The following is a 23,241-nucleotide window of genomic DNA, read 5'->3' as shown; positions in this document are numbered from 1 at the left end:
GTGGGCACCGCAGGGAATATAGTGTCTAACAGACACCTGTAATATTATCATTTTGTTGTATACAGTCCCTTTGGGTTTATTGAAATGGGACTTTGTTGCTTTATTATAAGCAACAGTCAGTTTAATTGGACCATGTTAGAATGTATTAGTGCTGCCCTTCAAAAGCAGCACTTGTGGCTCTGACTTCGATCAGGTGACACTGGGGCAACTCAGTCCAAATCAGCTATGTGTGCATGCCACTTGTGGATGAAAACTCTGCCAAGAGCCAGTGCTTTCAGAAGATATTAATGTAAGGAATCTTACAACACCAGGTTATAGTCCAACAGTTTTATAACCTGGTGTTGTAAGATTCCTTACATTTGTACACCCCAGTCCATCACCGGCATCTCCACATCACAGAAGATATTAAAGCACTGAGAATCGTCTTCCATTCTTAAAAGCTTCTCCATCGGGCCATAGCTGCAGAAATCAGGCTGCCTGAGCGCCGTTTGCAGCCAAAGATTATTGGAGCAGCCTGGGGGCGGGGCTAATACAAAGAGCGCGCTGGCGGGAAAGGGGACGTGATCGGTCATTGGCTGAGGCAACGTTCGGAATTCCTTCCTCTGACCCCCGCGTTCCTTTTTCCCGCCAGCGCCAAAGATCGGGCTGGTTCTTCCTGGCCGGGCTGCAGCTTCCAGCATGTCCAAGCAGAGCACCCTGTTCAGCTTCTTCAGTAAATCGCCGCCGCCGCCGCTCAGCGCCTCCTCCAAGTCTGAAGCCGAGGTGCCGTCCGCTAAAAAGGCCAACACTTCTCCCAGGGAAAGGGCCAAAGAGAACGGGAGCGGTGCTCGCAAGTGCCGCCGGAGCCCACCCAAGAGGCCCCGAGCCGCCGCCGTCGCCGCCCCGCTCTTCTCCGGGGGAGCGAAGAAGGCCGGAAAGCAGGTGGTAACCCCTCGGCCTCCCGCACCGAGGTAAGGGCCCGGGGATAGAGAAGCTCGGGTTAGTGTAACTCGGTGAGCGCTGGGGCAGCGGAGAATGATCTTCGCCCCTTCAGAGAGTTCAGCAGTTGAGTGTCTCGGAGCGGGGTTTTTGATCACCCCGTGCTCTGTGCTTTAACCGGCTCCCTGTTTCCCGTTGTCCAGGTGTAGAATCGGTATTACAGGGGGGGGGGGTGGAGAATAGGGCGGTGCTTCCACCCCCCCGGGGGGAGGTCAGGATCGCCTTTAGCGGTGAAAGGGCTCCAGCTGGATGGGTTAAGACCCCTGTGAGAGTTTTTTTTTTGTGTGATGTTATATTATCACATTCTCAGGAAGAGGTTTTAAACTTGTTTTCATAACCCAGATGGTCCATCAGTGTTACAGACCATCTGATGGAATGAAACCTTTTGGAAGAAGCAGCTGGGATGAACTTCCCTCCCTTTGGTTGTAAGGTCATGCCTATATTTTGGAAAGGGGAAGAGACTGAAAACCTTTTTTTTTAAAAAGGTGGTGGTGGGTGAGGAGAAAGACTTTAATTTACCGAGTATCTTATTGTACATATTATTTCCATAGAGGGAGTGCAGCGAAGGTTCACCAGACTGATTCCTGGGATGGCAGGACTGTCATGAGGAGAGATTGGGTTGACTCGGCCTGTATTCACTCGAGTTTAGAAGAATGAGAGGGGATCTCATTGAAACATATAAAATTCTGACAGGGCGAGACAGACTGGATGCAGAGAGGATGTTTCCCCTGGCTGGGGGGTCCAGAACGAGGGGTCACAGTCTCAGGATATGGGGTAGGACATTTAGGACTGAGATGAGGAGAAATTTCTTCACTCCGAGGGTGGTGAGCCTGTGGAATTCTCTACCACAGAAGGCTGTGGAGGCCACGTCACTAAATATATTTAAGAAGGAGCTAGATAGATTTCTAGACACAGCATCAAGGGGCATGGGGAGAGAGCAGGAATATGGTATTGAGATAGAGGATCAGCCATGATCATATTGAATGGCGGAGCAGGCTTGAATGGCCTACTGCTCCTATTTCCTATGTTTCTACATGCCTTTCAGAAACTTTCCAAAGCACTTAATCTGCAGCTAACTACTATGAAGTGCAGTGTCATTTGGGGACCTGAGACTTATTAATGTAGTGGTGTTTTCTTTCCTTTTGTCCTTGCACGTCTTGCTCTGCAAAATGTTGTTTGGGAATCCTTGTAGATGTAGTAACTTTGAAGAGAGCTTGGACAATCACAAGTTAGTTTATAGAGCAAGTGCAAGCCTGTAGGACAAAAGTAATAGTAAAGGAAAAGGCAGTTGCACAAACAAAAGGATCTGAAATGCTGTCGTAATGTCTCATGTTCTGCAATCCTGTTCTCTTGCAGTCAAGCTTGTGACTTTACTCCAGGAGATCTAGTATGGGCCAAACTGGAAGGGTATCCGTGGTGGCCAAGTCTGGTGTATAATCATCCAACTGCTGATGAGTACCTCCGGGGAATAGGGAAGTCCCTTCGTATTCACGTCCAGTTCTTTGATGATCCTCCAACAAGAGGCTGGATTAGTGTGAAGTATGTCAAGTTGTACACAGGTAAGAGGCCAGAATATAAAACATTAATTACCGTACAGGTTTGGTTTGTCTGTGCTGCTGTTCAGGGTTGTCTTATCTGAATATGATTGGGCAGGAACCTTGATTAGAGAAAATAACTTTTGCAACTCATCAAACTGAGTGCAGTGGTTAATTGCTACTTCTGTTGTCCCTGTGTTTTTTGTTCTTTGCTGGGACCTGAGTTCAGACACAGCCCAGACCAATGGGATGGAAGTCAACTACATGTAATTGTCCTTTGAGACTACCCAAACTCATTTCTCAATCTAGTTCTTAGTAGGCATGGGGCTGGAGCATTAATGTAACCTGAGACAGGTCCCTTGAAATTAGCATCTTGGTGTTCTGTGTATTTGTCTCTGTTCCCTCCCCTAACCAGCCACCCACAGAAAAAACCTTCAGGCGGCTGCTGCTAACAGAAACCCAGTTTAAGTTTGCAGTACTTGGCCTAGCTAACGATTCATACCAAAGTTCTTAAATCATTTTATATGATACAGGATATAGGGTTAATATTTCCACTGCTGACATTTGAGTAGCTTTAGCTATTAAGTTTGAACTAGTTCTGAAAATAAATGTTCATGCCTAGAATAGTTTGAAGAGTTACTTGTGCAATCCTGTATCCATTTGTATCAACAGCTGTGCTTGGAGACAGCACTGTAATATACCACTTATATTTTAGGACAGCCTTCAAGGGTGTGTTATTGGAGGCAGTCCTAGATTTGGGGCTTGTGCTGTTGGAGGCACCAAAACCCTCGAGTGAGTTTTGCTGACTGGATCCTATTGATGGTTGAGTCTGCCATCTTTGGTCTGACCTCAGAATCTTTCTGTGCCAGTCAGCAATGTGTTTCCACAATTTCTATCCTGTACTAAACTTCCCCCAAACATTGGGGAGGCCCTTAACCTAAATGATGATACGACTGTGGTAACTATGCAGTTTTGCTTGGAAACTTGGTGCTTGTGCAGTTTTCCTGTAGCATTATCTGTCCCTCACTATAAATAGGGCAACTTGGTAACAACGACTGAATCAGCTGTATGATTGTTTCCATTGAAAGCAGTTCCACAGTATTGATGGATTTTTGTTTGTGCCTGAGCACAGGGACTTGGATGTTCCTCACACCTATAATGCATGGTTTGATGTGTCTGCTCATTTTGTCCCCCGTGGTGTGAAATTGGCAGTATACGTATGAAAACTTGGTCAGCTTTCATATATATGCTGACAATACCCACTTGTAACTCTCCCATCACCATCCTTTTTTTAATTTGTTCTCGGGATGTGGGCGATGCTGACAAGGTTGCATTTATTGCTCGTCCCTAGTTGTCCTGAAGTGGTGGTGATGGGCCTTCTAGCAATTGTTTTTACAACTGAATGGCTTGCTAGGCCACTTCAGAGGGTGTTGAGAGTCAACCTTCTAGTGTGATTCCACATTTGCTGCCTTGATATCTGCCTAGTCGATCAAGTCACAGATGAGCCAGAACTTCTTGCAGCTCAACATTGGCAAAACTGAAGCCATCATGGTTGACCCAGCCACTGATCCTGTCCCCATTCTTGGATGTCTGCTTGAGGCCATACCTCAGTACAAAATCTCTGTGCTTTAAATTCCATATCCAGTCCATCAGCAAGACTGTCTACTTTCACCACTGGGGCATTGCCACCTCCATTTTTACTTCGCACCTGTCATTGAAATCCTCACCCCAGCCCTTTGCTACTTCCGAATTTGACACAAGCTTTGGCTGATTCAGAAGTCCACTGTTCGTATCTCATCCCGCTTATCCATCTCTCCAACCTTGCTTTCCTCCATTGGCTCTCCGTCCTTTTGTGCATTGATTTTAAAATTGTTGTCTTCAGGTCACTCCATGGCCTTGCTACTACTGCAAGCTCCTCCAGCCCTACAATCCAGCCTGCACCCTTTGCTCTTCCAACACTGGTAAACTGCATTTTCCTCTCTTCCATTTTATCATTGATAGCAGACACTTTGCCAGCTTGTCCCACACTCGGGAACTTCTTTAAGTGCCTCTGCCTTGTTACATATCATCCTACTTTCTGAAACAACAACTTTTATTTATTTGGTGCCTTTAATGTAGTAAAATGTCCCAAGGCATTTCACAGGAGCTATTATCAAACAAAATTTGACACCGAGCCACATAAGGAAATGTTAGGACAGGTGACCAAAAGCTTGGTCAAAGAGGGAGGTTTTAAGGAGCATCTTAAAGGAGGAGAGGTGGAGAGATTTAGGGAGGGAATTTCAGAGCATAGGGCCTAGGCTGCTGAAGACACGGCTGCCAATGGTGGAGTGAAAAAAATCGGATGCACAAGAGGCCAGAATTGTAGGAGCGCAGAGATCTTGGAGGGTTGTAGGGGGTTACAGAGATAGGGAGGGACGAGGCCATGGAACGATTTGAAAACAAAGGTGAGAATTTTAAAATCGAGACATTATTGGACCGGGAGCCAACGTAGGTCAGCGAGCACAGGGGTGATGGGTGAATGGGACATGGTGTGAGTTAGGATACGGGCAGCAGAATTTGGATGAGTTCAAAGTTATGGAGGGTGCAATGTAGGAGGCCAGCCAGGAGAGCATTGGAATAGTTGAGTCTAGAGATAACAGCGGCATGGATGAGGGTTTCAGCAGCAGATGAGCTGAGGCAGGGGTGCTTTCCTTCCTTCTCGAGCAGCTCTGACCATGGGACATTTTGCTACTTTAAAAGCATTATATAAATACAAGTAGTGGAACATTTTATTGGCTAAGGCGTATAATGGGATGACCTTTTGATCTTGCAGGTTCGGAGTGTAAAGAAGCCCAGAGAGGTGGTGTCTATTTTAGTGGGAAGCCTGAAATCCGCAGGGCAATGGAAATAGCAGACGATGCCAACCAGAAGTCAAGAGAAAAGCGTTTGGAATTGGCTGTGTGCACTGAACCTTCTGAGCCAGAAGACGACGACGATGATGATGACGATGAGGAAGAAATGGAGGTAACCAAATAATAGTTTCAACCAAACCATTTATCAGAATTAACTCATCACGGCCGTACAGACTAGGAATGTTCCCAGATTTGATTCCCCCAGTCTGGACTGATTAAGTTAATCTCAGCCAGGGCAGCAGTACAGCTTCTACAATTGGCCTCAGCACCCCAAAATTAGGGAGGGAATTGGAGAGCATTTTCTGATGGAAGTACAGGTATATTGATATTGGCTGACAGCAGGTGATAGCTCAACTGTGTTGCTCCCCACTGCCCCCTTCCATAGAACCATGAATAACTTGATGACGTACTGTTGGTGCTTGCATGAATAATAACCACTTAGGCAAGGTACCAGAAGGTGACTGCTGCCTATGGAGCATTTCCCATCGAGAGACATCACTGTGGAGAGGGAAAGGAGGAAACAAATGAACTCGCCACACCCCTGTTGATAAAGGTACTGCCCACCAGTGGAGCTGTGCAGAGCAGGACTGCCAATCAGTGATCTTGCTGAGCAAGCTGATCTTAATTGTAGCACTGTAGTTGATATGAGTTCCCCTTGGGGAATATGTAATGTGTCCTTAACCCCCTTCTCACCTTGCAGTCGACTAAATGCAGTGGAGCTCCTCTGTGACTTGCTCCCAAAGCAAGTAACACAGTATTGATTTACCTGCAAGGAGAAGGAGTAGCTTTACTACAACCATAGCCTCATATTTATGAGATAGGATAACATTTTGGCAGGTGTCACACTGCCGGCAGAGCCTCACATGCAGTCAGCACGTAACTAAAGTTGCGGGCGCAATGCCTGTGATTGCTATCGGCTGAACATAGGAACAGGAGTAGGCCATTCAGCCCTTCGAGCCTGTTCTGCTATTCAGTGAGGTCATGGTTGATCTGTATCCTAACTCCATATCCCCTAATACCCTTGGCTAGCAAAAATCTATCGATCTCTGATTTAAAATTATTAATTGAGCTAGCAGCTACTGCTTTTTGTGGGAGAGAGTTTCACACCTCGACCACCTTTTGTGTGAAGAAGTGTTTCCTAACTTCTCTCCTGAATGGCCTGCTCTGATTTTAAGTTATGTCCCCATGCCCTAGACTCCCCCACCAGCAGAAAAAGTTTCGCTTGACCTACCTTTTCAGTTCCTTTTCAAAATCCTACAGCCTCAATCAAATCATCCCTTAACTTTCTATATTCCAGGGAATACAAGCCTAGTTTATGTAATCGCTCCTAATTTAACTCTTGGAGCCCTGGTAACATTCTGGTGAATCTCCTGCACTCCTTCCAAGGCCAATATATCCTTTCTAAGGTGCGGTGCCAGAACTGTATACAGTCGTATAGATGTGATCTAACCAGGGCTTTGTATAGCTGTAGCAAGACTTCCTCCTTTATATTCTAGCCCTCTAGATATAAAGGCTAACATTCCATTAGCCTCTTTGATTATTTTTTTGTACCTGACTACTACATTTTAGTGATCTGTGTACATGGACCCCTAAATCTCTTTAGACCTCCACTGTTCCTAGCTTTTCACTTTTTAAAAAAAAACTCTATTCTGTCCACACTCGGGATGTAAAGGATTCATCTACACTCAACTTTTGTATGAATTTTGTGCTCTGCATGGTGGCAGTGCCGGGCAAAGGAACAATTTCTCTCCCCTAACCCCTCATACCTTTGTCACCTAGTGCCAGTATTGAAGACTCACAGGTCAGGTATAGCATTGCAGTGTGTTAAGTTGCCTTTATTCAAATTGTGCCTTCGCCCCAACATCATAAGGACACTTTTTTTCCAGTTCCCTCCTCCCTTCGGCACTCGAGGCTGAATCTTTCCATGTCCCACATTTCTTTCGCCCTTCTGCCAGATGAAGGATAGTTCTGTCTTGTCTAGGAGCTGGGCCTGGACTCATGCTCACTTCCTTGTTAGGGTCCTTGTTTCCAGCAGGAGGTGGAGACGTTCTGCTAACACTTTACACCACCCAGTCCATCAACACTTCTAGCTGTCGGAGAAAAAAAAAATGAGAGAATTGGGTAAATCTAAAATGCTGCTTTCCAGGTAGATGATCGATCTACAGGGAGTGAGGAAGATAAAGAAAATAACAGTGAGGACGAGAATAAAGCCAAGAAGCAATTACCAAGGACAACGCGTTCAGCTGGTGTCAAGACCAAAAGGAGGCGGATTGTGGTGGAGTCTGACAGCGATGTTGAAAGCTCGGAGGATGAGTTTAAACCCGATCAGGAGGGGAGCAGCGACGAAAGCAGCAGTGGTGTCGACGAGAAAGAAATCAGCGAGCCCGAAACGGAGACCGACCCTGATACTCCGGTGAAGACTCCCTTCAAACGCAAACGTGGATCACCTGTCGTCCTGGCCACAGCAAAAAGCTCGTCCAATGCCCCCTCGGAAACCCCGAAGAGACCAGTGGCGGTATCCTCAGGCACGAAGTCCAAACTGTCTGCTTTTTCTGCTCCAGAGATGTTCGAGTGCCAGTCCAATGGAGGTGCCTCCGGCAGTGTTGCACCAGCGGTAACGTGGGACCACGAGAAGCTCGAGTGGTTAAAGCCTGGCAGGAGGAAGGATGCAAAGAGACGAAAGGAAACCGACCCTGACTACGACCGTTGCTCGCTGTATGTGCCCGATGATTTCCAGTATAAGTGTACCCCGGGCATGCGGAAATGGTGGGAGCTCAAATCCCAGATGTTCGACACAGTGATCTTCTATAAAGTGGGCAAGTTCTATGAGCTCTACCACATGGATGCTGTCACCGCAGTTAATGAGCTGGGGCTGATGTTTATGAAGGGCAGCTGGGCTCATTCTGGTTTCCCCGAGATTGCTTTTGGCCGTTTCTCCGACGTGCTGGTTCAGAAAGGGTACAAAGTGGCGAGGGTGGAGCAGACCGAGACCCCCGATATGATGGAGGCGCGCTGCAAGTCGTTGGCACACCCCACAAAGTTTGACCGGGTGGTCCGAAGAGAAGTGTGTCGGATAATTACGAAGGGAACGCAAACGTACAGCGTCTTGGATGGCAACCCGTCGGAAAGCTGCAACAAGTATCTCCTGTGTATGAAGGAGAAGGTGAACGTCGACTCGTCTGGTCAGTATCGCTCGTACGGAGTCTGTTTCGTCGACACGTCCGTTGGCAAGTTTTACACGGGCCAGTTTCAGGACGATCGGCATTGCTCGCGTCTCCGAACTCTGGTGGCACACTACACGCCGGTGCAGGTTTTGTTTGAAAGAGGCAACCTGTCGCTGGAGAGCAGGAAGGTTCTGAAAGGCAGCCTCGTCTCTGCCCTGCAGGAGGGTCTGCAGTCGGGGTCCCAGTTCTGGGATGCGTCCAAAACACTAAAGGTTCTGGCTGAAGAGGGCTACTTCAACGAAACTAAACATGAAGACGTGGGCGTTCCTTTGCCTCCTGTCATCCAAGCAATGGTATCTGAGGCTGACTCGTTGGGACTCACTCCAGGTGAAGGCCATGAGCTTGCCTTGTCGGCACTTGGGGCCTGTGTGTTCTACCTAAAGAGATGTCTTGTTGACCAAGAGCTCTTGTCAATGGCAAACTTTGAAGAGTATGTTCCTGTGGATATTGATATTGAAAGAACAAAAGTGTCGAGTAGCTGCTTTGTCAGAAGCAGGCAGCGCTTGGTTCTGGATGCCATTACACTCAGCAATTTGGAGATCCTGCAAAATGGCACCAACGGCACAACCGAGGGCACGCTGCTGGAACAGCTGGACAACTGCTGCACCTACTTTGGCAAACGGCTACTAAAGCAGTGGCTTTGTGCCCCCCTGTGTAATCCCCTCTCCATCGAGGATCGTTTAAATGGTATTGAGGATCTGATGGCCGTGCCTGACAAGGTTACAGAGGTTGTTGAGCTGTTGAAGAAACTTCCGGACTTGGAGCGGCTCCTCAGCCGGATCCACAGCATCGGATCGCCTCTGAAAAGTCAAGACCACCCTGATAGTCGGGCTGTGCTGTATGAAGAGACCACCTACAGTAAAAAGAAGATCACAGACTTCCTTTCTGCTCTTGAAGGTTTTAAAGTCTTCCAGGAGGTGCTCCAGATTATTGAACCGTCTGTTGATGGCTTTAAGTCCAAGCTACTTAAACAGATATTAAGTTTGAAGGGAAGTGCCACTGAAGGCCTCTTCCCAGATTTGTCTGCGGAGTTGAAGAGGTGGGACAAGGCCTTTGACCATCAGAAGGCGAGAAACACTGGAGTAATTACTCCCAAAGCCGGGTTTGACCCAGATTACGACCAGGCACTCGCTGACATCAAGGAGACTGATCACAACCTCCAGGAGTACTTGGAAAAGCAGCGCAAAAGACTCGGGTGCCGAAGTGTCGTTTACTGGGGCTCTGCCAAAAACCGGTACCAGCTGGAGGTTCCAGAGAGCGTGGCGGATCGCCGTGTGCCGGAGGAATACGAGCTGAAATCGACCAAAAAGGGCTTCAAGCGTTACTGGACAAGAGAGGTTGAACGGCTGTTGGATACAATGAGCAATGCTGAAGAGAGGAGAGACGCTGCTCTTCAAGACTGTATGAGGAGGCTTTTCTATAACTTCGACAAGAACTACAAAGACTGGCAGACAGCCGTGGACTGCATTGCTGTTCTTGGTAAGTGAAGTGTTGCCTCAGTAATTTTAATTTCACTCTTACACTGGGTGATCCGAGCCAATTCTTGGGCTGAATGTGGAGGGTCTTTTGTTTGTTCTCTTAATGGATGGGAAAATCATCTGTAATTTGTAAATCTTCTACCCACCTCACTCTGAACTTGAAGTAGGGACTGGAAGAAAGTGGGGAGGAGGAGGAGTCTTCAATTCTGAAATGAAGGAGTTATGTTCTATAATTGATGATTGACAGTACAGTCACGAACATTACTACTCTACCGTAAGACTCTGATTAGTATTGGTGCTACCGTAGTATGGCTGGGTGCCACCCTTCCACACTTGCCATTTAACGTGTAGGCAGGCTGAGTAGGATGTATCTACCCTCCTGCCGATTCTCCCACCCGTCACCAGACCACCCGTTCTGGAGGTAGCTTCTCACAGTGATCCTAATGGACTTGCTGTTGTGACTTGCTCCACCAGATGTGAGAGCAGCTTTTTAATATAAATATAATCGGAGCTTAAATAACTTCTTGTGTAATCCTTCATTTTAAGAATAAACCTGACCAGTCCCGTGAGGGATTATAGGAACAGGAAAAGGCCCCGTGGCCCAGCGAGCCAAACCTTTTTTTGAACATTTAAACTCACCTGCTGTCTCACTATAGTCCTCTTTTTCCATAAACTCATCTGAATTATCAGTAGTACGTTGCAGCTGTTTTTTTTTACACTAGAAAATGTGTCGAATGAAGTAACATAAAAAGCCTGGGAGTTTAGTACTTAATTCAAATCATTTGAATTTTTTTTTAAGCAACGTTGAATTAAGAGGCGTGAACTGTGATTGTCTTTGTCTCTGCATAATTGTTTCCTTTTTATATCACTTCAGTTGCTTTCCCTGGTAACTTATTCTGCAGCTGTGATATTGTTTGTAGGGAAAAATATTCCATCTATTAAGATAAGTGAAAGATTGGCCATGTTTTCAGACTACCTCCATAACTCCAATATATAACGTGCTGTAAATACATTGGAACCTCATCTATAAATCGGCCTTCTAAGATAATCAATCACTTTATGAAAGTCCTGTTTTGAAATGTTCTGCCACCCTGGAAAGTTGACCGACTGCTGAAACTTTCCATCTCTGATCATTAAAGCTCCAGGATCTTGTGATTTGTAAGTGAGTCTACCAGAAAATCTATTACTTGGCAGCTCTGCTGAAATCACTGCAGAGGCTGCTGATAGTTTTTGCTGGGATAATGAGCTGTGAAGCTGCAGATCAAATGTTGCACCGTTGGCTACTGTCAGTGCTGGCTGACCCTGCTGGCTAGCACTGCAACAGTTGATGCATCTCCTAGCTCAAAGACAAATGCGGTGAGCGAGCACAGAAAAACTCCTTGAATAACACAAAAATGTATTTAGTACTATCTAAAGCCTTATCGGAATATGGATAAATCCCTTTTAAGTTGACCACTGTTGAACAGTTCCACAGGGAGATGACTTGCTGAGATTTTGCTAAGAGTAAGGTGATGTGAATATTAAGCTTTACTGGTTAGAAACTCGTGAAATTAATCCAAAATGCCTGTCTGTAAACTTGATTTATTTGTTCTGGGTCAAGCCTCCTTCGCCATAAACCACCCCCTCCCCACACAAAATGCTTAATAGGAACATTGGAACAGGAGTAGGCCATTCAGCCCCTCGAGCCCGCTCCGCCATTTGATAAGATCATGGCTGATCTGTGATCTAACTCCATATACGTGCCTTTGGCCCATATCCCTTAATACCTTTGGTTGGCAAAAAGCTATCTATCTCAGATTTAAAATTAGCAATTGAGCTAGAATCAATTGCTGTTTGCAGAAGAGAGTTCCAAACTTCTACCACCCTTTGTGTGTAGAAATGTTTTCTAATCTCACTCCTGAAAGGTCTGGCTCTAATTTTTAGACTGTGCCCCCTAGTCCTGGAATCCCCAACTAGCGGAAATAGTTTCTCTCTGTCCACCCTATCTGTTCCCCTTAATATCTTTTAAACTTCGATCAGATCACCCCTTAACCTTCTGAACTCCAGAGAATACAACCCCAATTTGTGTAATCTCTCCTCGTAACTTAACCCTTGAAGTCCGGGTATCATTCTAGTAAACCTACGCTGCACTCCCTCCAAGGTCAATATGTCCTTCCGAAGGTGCGGTGCCCAGAACTGCTCACAGTACTCCAGGTGTGGTCTAACCAGGGTTTTGTTTGGCTGCAGCATAACTTCTGCCCCCTTGTACTCTAATCCTCTAGATATAAAGAATCTTACAACACCAGGTTATAGTCCAACAATTTTATTTGAAAATCACAAGCTTTCGGAGGCTTTCTCCTTTGTCAGGTGAATGTGGGAATCCTTGAACGTTTCGCATTTATATTCAGAGAACAATACCTGGTGATTACAGATAATCTTTCCAACTGCCCGTTGTCAAGGCAATCAAAGTGTTTAGATAGAGAGGTGTTACCTACAGGACCACCGAATATACAAACGGCCAGAACACAAGACAGACAGACAGAGAGAGAGGGAGAAACATCCGAAAGGAAGAGAAAGACAGAGAATGACCCGTTGTATTCAAAACAGATAACTTTTATTCACTGGTGGGGTTACGTGTAGCGTGACATGAACCCAAGATCCCGGTTGAGGCCGTCCTCATGGGTACGGAACTTGGCTATCAATTTCTGCTCGACGATTTTGCGTTGTCGTGTGTCTCGAAGGCCGCCTTGGAGAACGCTTACCCGAAGATCGGTGGCTGAATGTCCTTGACTGCTGAAGTGTTCCACCGATCTTCGGGTAAGCGTTCTCCAAGGCGGCCTTCGAGACACACGACAACGCAAAATCGTTGAGCAGAAATTGATAGCCAAGTTCCGCACCCATGAGGACGGCCTCAACCGGGATCTTGGGTTCATGTCACGCTACACGTAACCCCACCAGCGAATAAAAGTTATCTGTTTTGAATACAACGGGTCATTCTCTGTCTTTCTCTTCCTTTCGGATGTTTTTCCCTCTCTCTCTCTGTCTTGTGTTCTGGCCGTTTGTATATTCGGTGGTCCTGTAGGTAACACCTCTCTATCTAAACACTGATTGCCTTGACAACGGGCAGTTGGAAAGATTATCTGTAATCACCAGGTATTGTTCTCTGAATATAAATGCGAAACGTTCAAGGATTCCCACATTCACCTGACGAAGGAGAAAGCCTCCGAAAGCTTGTGATTTTCAAATAAAATTGTTGGACTATAACCTGGTGTTGTAAGATTCTTTACATTTGTCAACCCCAGTCCATCACCGGCATCTCCACATCATGTCTAGATATAAAGGCCAGCATTCCATTAGCCGCCTTGATTATTTTCTGCATCTGTTCATGATCTATGTACCTGAACCCTTAAGTCCCTTTGGACATCCACTGTTTTTAACTTTTTACCATTTAGAAAGTACCCTGTTCTATCCTTTTTTGATCCAAAGTGGATGACCTCACATTTGCCTACATTGAATTCCACTTGCCACAGTTTTGCCCATTCACCTAATCTATCTATCGCTTTGTAATTTTATATTTTCATCTACACTGCTTACAATGCCACCAATCTTTGTGTCATCGGCAAACTTAAATATGAGACTTTCTATGTTTTCATCTAAGTCGTTAATAAATATTGTGAATAATTGAGGCCCCAAGACAGATCCCTGCGGGATTCCACTAGTCACATCCTGTCAATGTGAATACTTACCCATTATCCCTACTCTCTGTCGCCTTTCGCTCAGCCAACTTCCTAACCAAGTCCGTACTTTTCCTTCGATTCCATGGGCTTCGATCTGAGCTAACAGTCTCTTATGTGGGACTTTATCAAATGCCTTCTGGAAGTCCATATAAATAACATCCATTGACATTCCCCTGTCCACTACTTTAGTTACCTCTTCAAAAAATTCAATCAGGTTTGTCAGGCACGACCTACCTTTCACAAATCCATGCTGGCGCTCTCTGATTGACTGAAAATTCTCGGTGTTCAGTCACCCTATCCTTAATTATAGACTCCAGCATTTTCCCCACAACAGATGTTAGGCTAACTGGTCTATAATTCCCTGGTTTCCATCTCTCTCCTTTCTTAAAAAGTGGAGTGACATGTGCAAATTTCCAATCTAGAGGGACAGTTCCTGAATCTAGAGAACTTTGAAAGATTATAGTTAGGGCATCTGCAATGTGCTCACCTACTTCCTTTAAAACCCTGGGATGGAAACCATCTGGTCCTGGGGATTTGTCACTCTTTAGTGCTATTATTTTCTTCATTACTGTTGTTTTACTTATGTTAATTTTATTGAGCCCTGTCCCCGATTCAATATTAGTTTTCTTGGGATTTCCGGCATGCTATCCTCTTTTTCTACTGTAAATACTGACGCCATTTCCCCATTGTCAATGACAATAACCCTACTTTCAGTTTTTATGGGGCCAACACTGCTCCTGACCACCCTCTTTTTTCCTAATATAACTATAAAAGTTCATCATATTGGTTTTGATATCCCTTGCAAGTTTCTTTTCATACTCTTTTTGTAGCTCTTACTATCTGTTTTGTGACCCTTTGTTGATCTTTGTATCTTTCCCATTCACCAGGATCTGTGCATTTTTTTTCCTTTTTGTATGCCCTTTCCTTGTCTTATACTGTCCCTTACCTCTTTAGTTGTCCATGGCTGTTTTTTTGGCAAGTAAAGTTCTTGCCCCTCGAGTATAAACCGATTCTGTATCACATTAAATGTTTCTTTAAACATTTCCCATTGATCATCACTTGTTTTATCCATTATCAGATTTGCCCAGTTTACTGTGGACAGTCTCTGTCTCATCCCATTGAAGTCGGCCGTACCCAAGTCTAGAATAGAATCTTAGCAGGTGCATGATCTCAGAACAGCATTTTTTTCATACCTGTGCCATAAATCAGAGTTACATATTGTGCCTATTTGACAATCTGATTCCAAATCTCTTAGATGCTGTCATGAAATCCACCATTAGTACTGTGTTCTCAATCAGTTACACTGACCCATTTGTTAGTTGCTATACCTCACCCACTTGTGTATTCTGGCTCCCAATCACTCTCTTTATTCCCCCCACCCCCCAGCCCAAGGCATGGGCATCTTCCAAGGGCAGCCCCTTGAGTGTGATTCCAGCATTTTGAAGAGCTTGTGAATGGTTGGGAGCTTCTGTCACATCCACTTTGCCCCAGAGCTTCTATACCTCAACACGAAGAGATGAGTTACTCCCCTTTCTGTAGCAGGAGAAAATGGAATCATTGCTGCCTGCAAGTGTTCTGAATTAAACAAAATAGAAAGACTTGCTCATGGACATGTACTGAAGCTGATTCTTGTGTGATGCTCTTTAAATCATTACTTCAAATTTCTGCCATCACTGCCACCACCAGCACTTCACTCCGGCGTTGTGCCGGTCGGTCACTTACTGTCTCCAGAAATTACTGAAATTTGGAAGAACCAAACCTCTAATTGTACTGGCAGGTACTTTTCACGGTTCATCAAAATGAGCCTTTAATAAAGTTTGCCTCACTTTTATGTTGGTTTTACTCTTGCAGATGTGTTGATAAGCCTAACACACTACAGTCAGAGCGGAGAGGGGCCAATGTGCAGACCTATCGTAATGCTTGCCGATGAGGACACCCAACCGTTTCTGGAGCTTAGAGGCTCACGCCACCCCTGTGTTATCAAAACCTTTTTTGGGGATTTCATCCCTAATGATGTGGTCATTGGCTGCAAGGCCGCTGAAGATTTGGAAGATGGTCACAGTAACAACCAGGCTTCCTGCCTGCTTGTGACAGGCCCAAATATGGGTGGCAAATCCACACTCATGAGACAGGTAGGAGACACACTGTTACCTAATACAATTCTGTATACTTTAAATTACTGAATTTTGAGCCTAACGTTTTTTATCGTACTTTTGCAAAATATAATGTATATTAGAATAATGCAAGAATTGATGGTTAGTTTATTAGCGCAAGTCACGAGGATAAATTGAAACATTGAACAGAATTGCAATGTTCTAGAATGTAGTATGGAGTGAAGGTGTGCGTATGAAGCAATTTGAAAGGGGTTGTGCAGGGGTTTTCTGGTTTGGTGTTAAATTACAACAGTCTGGAACCTGGTTATTTTTTCATTTTTTCCCCCTCCTTGACCAGGCTGGTCTACTGGTCATCATGGCTCAACTGGGTTGCTACGTGCCTGCTGAAAGCTGCAAATTTAACCCAGTTGACAGAGTCTTCACACGTCTGGGAGCATCTGATAGAATCATGTCGGGTAAGAAAAGATTTTGGGACAGATCTAGATTTTTTTTTAAAAAGGTGCAAAAATTGTTTTCCAAAATTGGTATCAAATGATCAGTTCTTAATTTAAAAAAAAATACACCAGTTCTACCCAGAATTTTCTGCAGTATGGGTTTATCTTGACTAAAGCTAAGGACTACAAAACGCATGCTTGCATTTCTGGTCTGCTGATCTCCGTGTACTGATGACAGTAAAGAAGGGAAAGTATGGAGCTACATCGGGAGCTAATAACTACTTTCAGCAGTCTAAACACATCTGTACTTGGTTTCCCAGAGGGCATAAATGGGCCTGAGAACTTTTATCCCTACAAGGAAATCTGTACTCAGTTAAAGATGTAGCCACGTTACTTCTGTAAATTTTCAGGTCCTTGGTGGAAGCTGCCAGAATTTTTTTTGCACACCATCTTGACTACAGGGATGTACAATTCACAAGGGCCAACCTGAATGATAATCTTGGTATAAATGAGGTGGCTCTGATTCATAGAGCAGGTTACTTGTGTTAAAGAAAATGGGTAAGAACTACTGCATTTGGATTTGTGACCTGCTGAGAGGAACCTGGCTACCAACTTTAACCCTAACATATTGGCTGGAAGAAGCTAACTGGACTCCCAATTTATTCCTTCCTTACCAAGCAGTCGTCAAAGAAATGAAGTCAAATATAGTAATCTTTGTCGGAATGTGGGCGTGAAGGTTGTTCAGCATCTGAAGTGACATTAAACATCATTCTTGCAGGTGAAAGCACTTTCTTTGTGGAACTCAGCGAGACGTCCAGTATCCTGCAGCATGCAACACAGCATTCCCTTGTGCTTTTGGATGAATTAGGTAATGTTTGGATCTACTTCTTTAAATGTCTTGCCAGGTTTTTAAGTATCTGGTGGTAGTGATAAATCTATGACTTGTGTTCAAGCAGGGTAGTATATTTAAGGAGCTGGTGCACGTTTTTGTATATATTTGAATTTGACTAGTGAAGTTCCTGATGAGCGATCAATGATCAAATGTTTTCTCTTTGCTTCCTGAGGAGAGAAGTTGAGCAGGTGACTTCTCCCAAAACTAGCACTAAGGCACCATCGAAAGCTACTGTGGGCACCACCTTCAGGATGTGCAGTTCATTGAAAGACACTTACGAATTGTGGTTGGGGGAAAGTGGGGAGAGGGATTGGAATTGTTGGGGGGGGAGGTTGTAGGGAAAAGAAATAAACATTACAATGAAATTGCATTGACTTTTGTTTTTTATGATCACTTGTACAAGTATCACAGTTTCAAACCAAGCGGGCTGTAGAATTTGTTTGGTCACTTCGATACTTTGTTTTGAGATTTTGGATAATTTGTTTGAGGGCATCCTATCGGCTATCATACTGGGCTCTTGACAGGGAGAAAACACTTCTGATCTAAATCCCTTCTCTTTTTCCTGATTTTTGTGGGGGTGGTGATGGCATTCCTATTGAATGGAGAAAAATATACCCTTGCTGGTGTCTATATGGGAATGGCAGAACAGTACAGATCAATCAGGTGGGCTAGTACAAATATTGAGGCTATATGGAGTGGTAGGATTGGAACAAAAAACTCTTTTCTAGCTATTGGTGAGCAGAATAAATGGATACATGTACATAGATCTAGATTAGTGTCATTCTTAGCTCAGTGGTAGCACTCTTCCCTCAGTCAAAAGGTTGTGGGGTCAAGCTGCACTTCAAAGACTTGAGCAGGTAATCTAGGCATCTCTAAAACAGGCTGTTGGGTCATTTATCTCATTGCTGTTTGTGGGATTTTGCTGTGTGCAAATTGGCTGCCATGTTTCCCTACACTCTAACAATGACTACACTTCATAAGTACTCCATTGGCTGTGAAACATTTTGGGGCATCCTGAGGTTGTGAAAGGTGCTACATGTTCTTTCCAATATTTTCCCTCCTTCTCTTGGATGGTGGTAACATATGCTGGGGTATGTGGAAGTGCAGTATAGGTAGTGTGAAATTTTCACACCTGTAGTTTGTTCCACTAGAATTTCAGGAAGTGTGTTGGTGGACATGTGAAATGTTTGTTTTGTATTGTATCCATTTGACCCAAGTGACCACTATTCACTTGTGAACCTAGAAAGTGAGGTTTTTTTTGGGCAGAGACAGGGGGGCAAAGAAGGATTTCACACATACAAACTGATCCTATCCATGAGATGCATATTTTCTAACTGGGATCACTAACCATTGAGATTGGGCACCTGGGCTGTTTTTCCCCCCTGCCTAGTCTTGGCACCCTAGCCAAATTCTTGTTACCATCAGACCCGTGCATTGAATTAGGATATTCTGTGGTTCAGTACCACACTGCCAAATGGTGTTATTTACCCGAGCGATCTGGAGGGGGGAGAACCCTGCAGATCACACTTTCAAAATCCTTTCTTACTTTACTGCTATCACTATCCAATATATGAAATGCCAACCTCTGTTGATGCTGTTCTTCTAATTGATTCCAAGCATGAATCTGCTGAGCAGCAAATTAAAATCAATATCTAAAATCCACGTGTGGATTTTTAAGAAACGTTTTCTAATTTGATTGTCCTAGTTTCATAATTTGTTCCTTTTTAGAATTACAGGTGGGGCAGTTATGAAAGTTATAGCTGTGGATATTAGAATCATACAGCGCAGGAGGCCATTCGGCCTGTCTAGTCCGTGCCAGCTCTCTGCAAGAGCAATCCAGCTAGTCCCACAATATTTTCTCTTCTCTTGGATGGTGGTAACATATGCTGGGGTATGCAGCACGGTGGTGCAGTATAGATGGTGTTAAATTTTCACACCTGTAGTTTGTTCCACTAGAATTCCTCCACCCTTTCCCTGTAGCCCTGCAAATTTTTTCCTTTCAAGTACTTATCCAATTCCCTTTTGAAAGCCACAATTGAATCTGCCTCCACCACCCCCTCAAGCAGTGCATTCCAGATCATAACCATTTGCTGTGTGTTTTTAAAAAAGTTTTTCCTCATGTCGCCTTTGGTTCTTTTGCCAATCACCGTAAATCTGTGTCCTCTGGTTCTTGACCCTTCCGCCAATGGGAACAGTTTCTCTCTATCTACTGTCTATCTAGACCCCTCATGATTTTGAGCACCTCTATCAAATCTCCTCTCAACCTTCTCTGTTCCAAGGAGAACTACCCTTTATTCTGTTAAGTAAAATGTTTGCATTCTAACTTTCTTTTTTAACCCTGAAGTATTGCATTTCAACTGTTATTACAGGCCGTGGTACAGCAACATATGATGGCACAGCAATAGCTAGTGCAGTGGTGAAGGAGCTTGCTGAAAATATTAAGTGCCGCACTCTATTTTCTACACACTACCATTCCCTTGTGGAAGATTTCTCTCACTCCACTGCAGTTCGTTTAGGACATATGGTAAGTGTATGACATTTTGGTATAGTTAAACAAGTATTATAGTAGCTTCATACTTGTATGTACACCTGGTTAGTAATATTTTAGATATGTTTCCAACAGCATTTAACTTGGGGCTTTTTTAAAATAATTTTTTTTGCAGAGTTCCTGAATTTGGAAGGCATGATGAATTTCATAGCTCAAATGAAAAACATGCATGCCTAGCTGTGACACCTCATGGTAACTAATTTCTTTTGAAATCAATTGCCTAGCTATACTTCCTCCTTTCACAAGGAAAGCAGAAGTGTAAATTTTCTCCAATCCTGCAGTAAATGACACTGACTTATGTAGCTCTAACCCATCATAAGTCCATTTGTACATGTCTCCATAATGTATCTTCTCTTATGGACTGTTTGCAGGCTTGTATGGTTGAGAATGAGTGTGAAGATCCAAGCCAGGAAACTATCACATTCCTGTATAAATTTATCAAAGGAGCCTGTCCAAAAAGTTATGGATTTAATGCAGCAAGACTTGCAAACATTCCTGAGGAAATTATTCAAAAGGGTCACAAGAAAGCTAAAGAATTTGAGAAAACTACCATTTCCTTCAAACTTTTCAAGTAAGTGTCTAGAGCAATTGAACCTTCAGGTTTTTAATGTATGAATCTGATTGCTAATTAAGTTAATTGCAGCAGTGTCCAAATTACTTGGCAGATGAAGTAGAAATGGTAAATGTACTGGAGTGAATCATCAGGCTGCAGAACAATGGTAACCTATGCTCCCCAAGGGATCAATTGTAATTTCTACAATTTGACTTAACTTCCAAGCCTGATTAATTTCTTGTATGGTCGATACAAGTTGGTTGTCTAAGATACAGTAGGGCAAATGTTCCAGTTAATTTATTTTTCATTATGGGCAGATATGATGGAGTACTGAGGGAATTAAAAACAAGCAAGAGGTTTATTTAAAAGTTAATTCAATCCACACAGATATTCTGAAGAATAGTTGAAAGTGAGGTATTGAATTAATAAAAATTGACTTGAGTATCGTTATTCCTAACCAATTCAGAAAAGTAGGATGGGGAGACTGATCAGTTGGAAAAATAACAAGGTAACAATACTAAACACATATGGCACAGACTTAAGTAAATCAGCTGAGTAACTGAACAAGGGTTAATACTTTATCACCTTGAGTGGTTCTTAAAGTAGCAATGGAAAGATATAATGTGGGGGGGCAGGGGTTGAAATTGAACCATGGTCTTTGAGCAAGATGAGTAGTAATGAAATATTGTAGCAGTCACTGCTGTTAAAATACCAGTATTCAAATACTTTTTTTGCTTCCACAGGGCAATGTGCTTTTTGATTGAAGACCCAAATGTTAACTTCCTCACTCTACAGCCAGTATTGAAGAAGATTGCTGAAATCTGAACACAGTATCACATGTAGGATGTTTAATTGAGACATGATTTGAAATTATGTTCTAATAAAGTTTATTTTAAAATGATAAGACTCTCCTCCTAGGAAATTAAACCCTTTTATTGTTACCTAGCATCTACATAATGGTTATTGAATACTCCACAATATATTAAGTCTAGGATGTTATGGTACATGCATACACTTTCAAGCTGTCGCTTTTACCCACTGTCACCAATATGCATTAATGAAAAGCTATTGAGGGGAGACTGAGTATATATGTACATATATACTATCTGCTTCATTACAGGGAGAAGCATTGCCAAAATGGCACTGTCCAGAGTTACTTTTGTAACAAAAGGTGCATTTTATGAGAGTATCTAATCATTTTTTAACTGGGTAAAATACTGGTACTACCACTTCAGATGTTTATTTTCTTTTGATCCCTATTCAGTCTCATGAAAGCACTTTTGTTAGGTTGACATCTCAAAATAACTTTAAAAACATATCCATGTTCTGTAATTGAAATCAGAATAGTTATGGGATACAATTGATTAGTGTTTTCTTTTCTCTTTCATAGAAAGAACTTAAGATACTGGGACATGAGTATAGTTACAGCAAGTCTAGTTCTGCTAACAAAACAGGACACATTCAAGTACAATAAGGTTTTGCTTGAAATTACAAAAAAAAGCTACATGAGAAAAGCATTAAAATCAGTTGTCTCAGTTGAGTAAATGTTTTTTTTTAAAAAAATCAAAACAAATGCAGAAGTGCTAGATCACATTTTCATACATACACCAACCCAATCAGTACCCATTGTCCATAGGTGTTGCAGAACACCCCTGTGGTTCTGTATGCTGTATCCAACAGCAGAACAGTCCTCCTGCAAACTCCATGTTTCAATGCTACTTGTCCAAAGAAAAAATACAGCTTCACAAGCTGGCATTTAGGGTACAGAACCACAGTGTTAGCCTTTTGTCCCTTGGATAGTCCACTGCTGGCTGCTTAGTCTGTAGTAATGCTATTTATGCCCAGCCTTCTCTTGATCCTGAGTTAGCAGATTGCTCCTTTCCTTCACTGCCACAACACCAGAGATTGGGCTCTAGTGTCATCCACACATGCACGACTGCTGTACAAATTGACACATTCTTCCTGAAGATTTGGGCAAATGATATTTTTCACCCAGAGTGTTTTTTTTATACAAATGGAGTTACTGTTGATTAGAATGGCAGGATATACTGAAACTCAATTGTGTTGCAATGTATTAGACTCTATTGGTGGTGCAGAGTCATACAAAGTGTCTGTATCATGCGTGGGTTCTCCAGCTAATGTGCAAGGATTTGAAAGTGTTCCAGCACCACAGTCACAGAAAAATCTGTAATGAAAGGGGAAAAAAAAGTTTCTTTATATTGCAGTGTCCCAATTCATATACATGACCAAGAAAACTTAACTTGTTTGCTTTTTTTTTAAAAAAAGAGTATATTTGTACAAACACCATTTGTCTTTACAGATGATGCAACCCTAAGTGGTAAATTGCAGTTTTCTGCTGTGGATTTGTATATAGTGCAAGTTGGCTTAGAAGACCACACTCTTACAGAAGCTCATTTCAGTCCATCATGGTTTTACCCAGCCCCAAGTGAGAAAAGACTTAGTTACCTCATACCTATAAAAAATAAGGGAAAGCATCTAAATTTGTTCTCCATGATGAAGATGCCCATATCTATTAGTCCACAAGAAGCTAGCTGATGATTGAAGAAAATATGTGGTAAACATGCCCCATAGCATATCAAGAATTAAAATACCTGACTGCAAGTTCTAAACTCCACTTAGTAGTAGGTTTAAAAAACAAGGCAATCTGTGCAAGTTACTGGTACAATTAGTAATACATAATTACCTGAAAGAGAGGGTGCAGGTAGAACAAGCCAACAGCATTTTGGGTTTATAAATATGGGCAAAGAAGTGCATATGTAGAGATAATGATCAATTTGTACAAGATTACAGTCAAAGTACTAGGGCTAGTGAGATGTGATACTTCAGCATGATTCCAGGGATGGGAAACTATAGTTAC

At 43.3% G+C, this 23,241-nt stretch overlaps 2 protein-coding genes across 17 annotated transcripts in view; one reads left to right on the top strand and one right to left on the bottom strand.

The window, feature by feature from the left end:
- The first annotated feature begins 607 nt into the window (after positions 1-607).
- On the top strand, positions 608-21,267 carry msh6 (mutS homolog 6 (E. coli)). The gene is made up of 10 exons (XM_067988743.1): positions 608-950; positions 2,335-2,537; positions 5,326-5,516; positions 7,551-10,107; positions 15,674-15,954; positions 16,274-16,391; positions 17,149-17,238; positions 19,632-19,786; positions 20,182-20,381; positions 21,107-21,267. The coding sequence occupies exons 1-10, from the start codon at positions 679-681 to the stop codon at positions 21,186-21,188; spliced, it is 4,149 nt and encodes a 1,382-aa protein (XP_067844844.1). The 5' UTR covers positions 608-678; the 3' UTR covers positions 21,189-21,267.
- Positions 21,268-21,275: 8 nt separating this feature from the next.
- fbxo11b (F-box protein 11b) overlaps positions 21,276-23,241 on the bottom strand; it is a 193,699-nt gene continuing 191,733 nt past the window's right edge. For all 16 annotated transcript variants that reach the window (XM_067988748.1, XM_067988745.1, XM_067988746.1 and 13 more), the window contains one exon: positions 21,276-22,548. In XM_067988748.1, coding sequence (XP_067844849.1) covers positions 22,419-22,548 — 130 coding nt within the window. In that variant the 3' untranslated portion in view covers positions 21,276-22,418. The remainder of the gene's footprint in view (positions 22,549-23,241) is intronic.

This window comes from Heptranchias perlo, chromosome 8 (genome assembly GCF_035084215.1).
Source record: "Heptranchias perlo isolate sHepPer1 chromosome 8, sHepPer1.hap1, whole genome shotgun sequence".
Lineage (NCBI taxonomy): Eukaryota > Metazoa > Chordata > Chondrichthyes > Hexanchiformes > Hexanchidae > Heptranchias > Heptranchias perlo.
The sequence above is the reverse complement of the archived record's forward strand: the minus strand, read 5'-3'. Positions and strand labels throughout refer to the sequence as shown.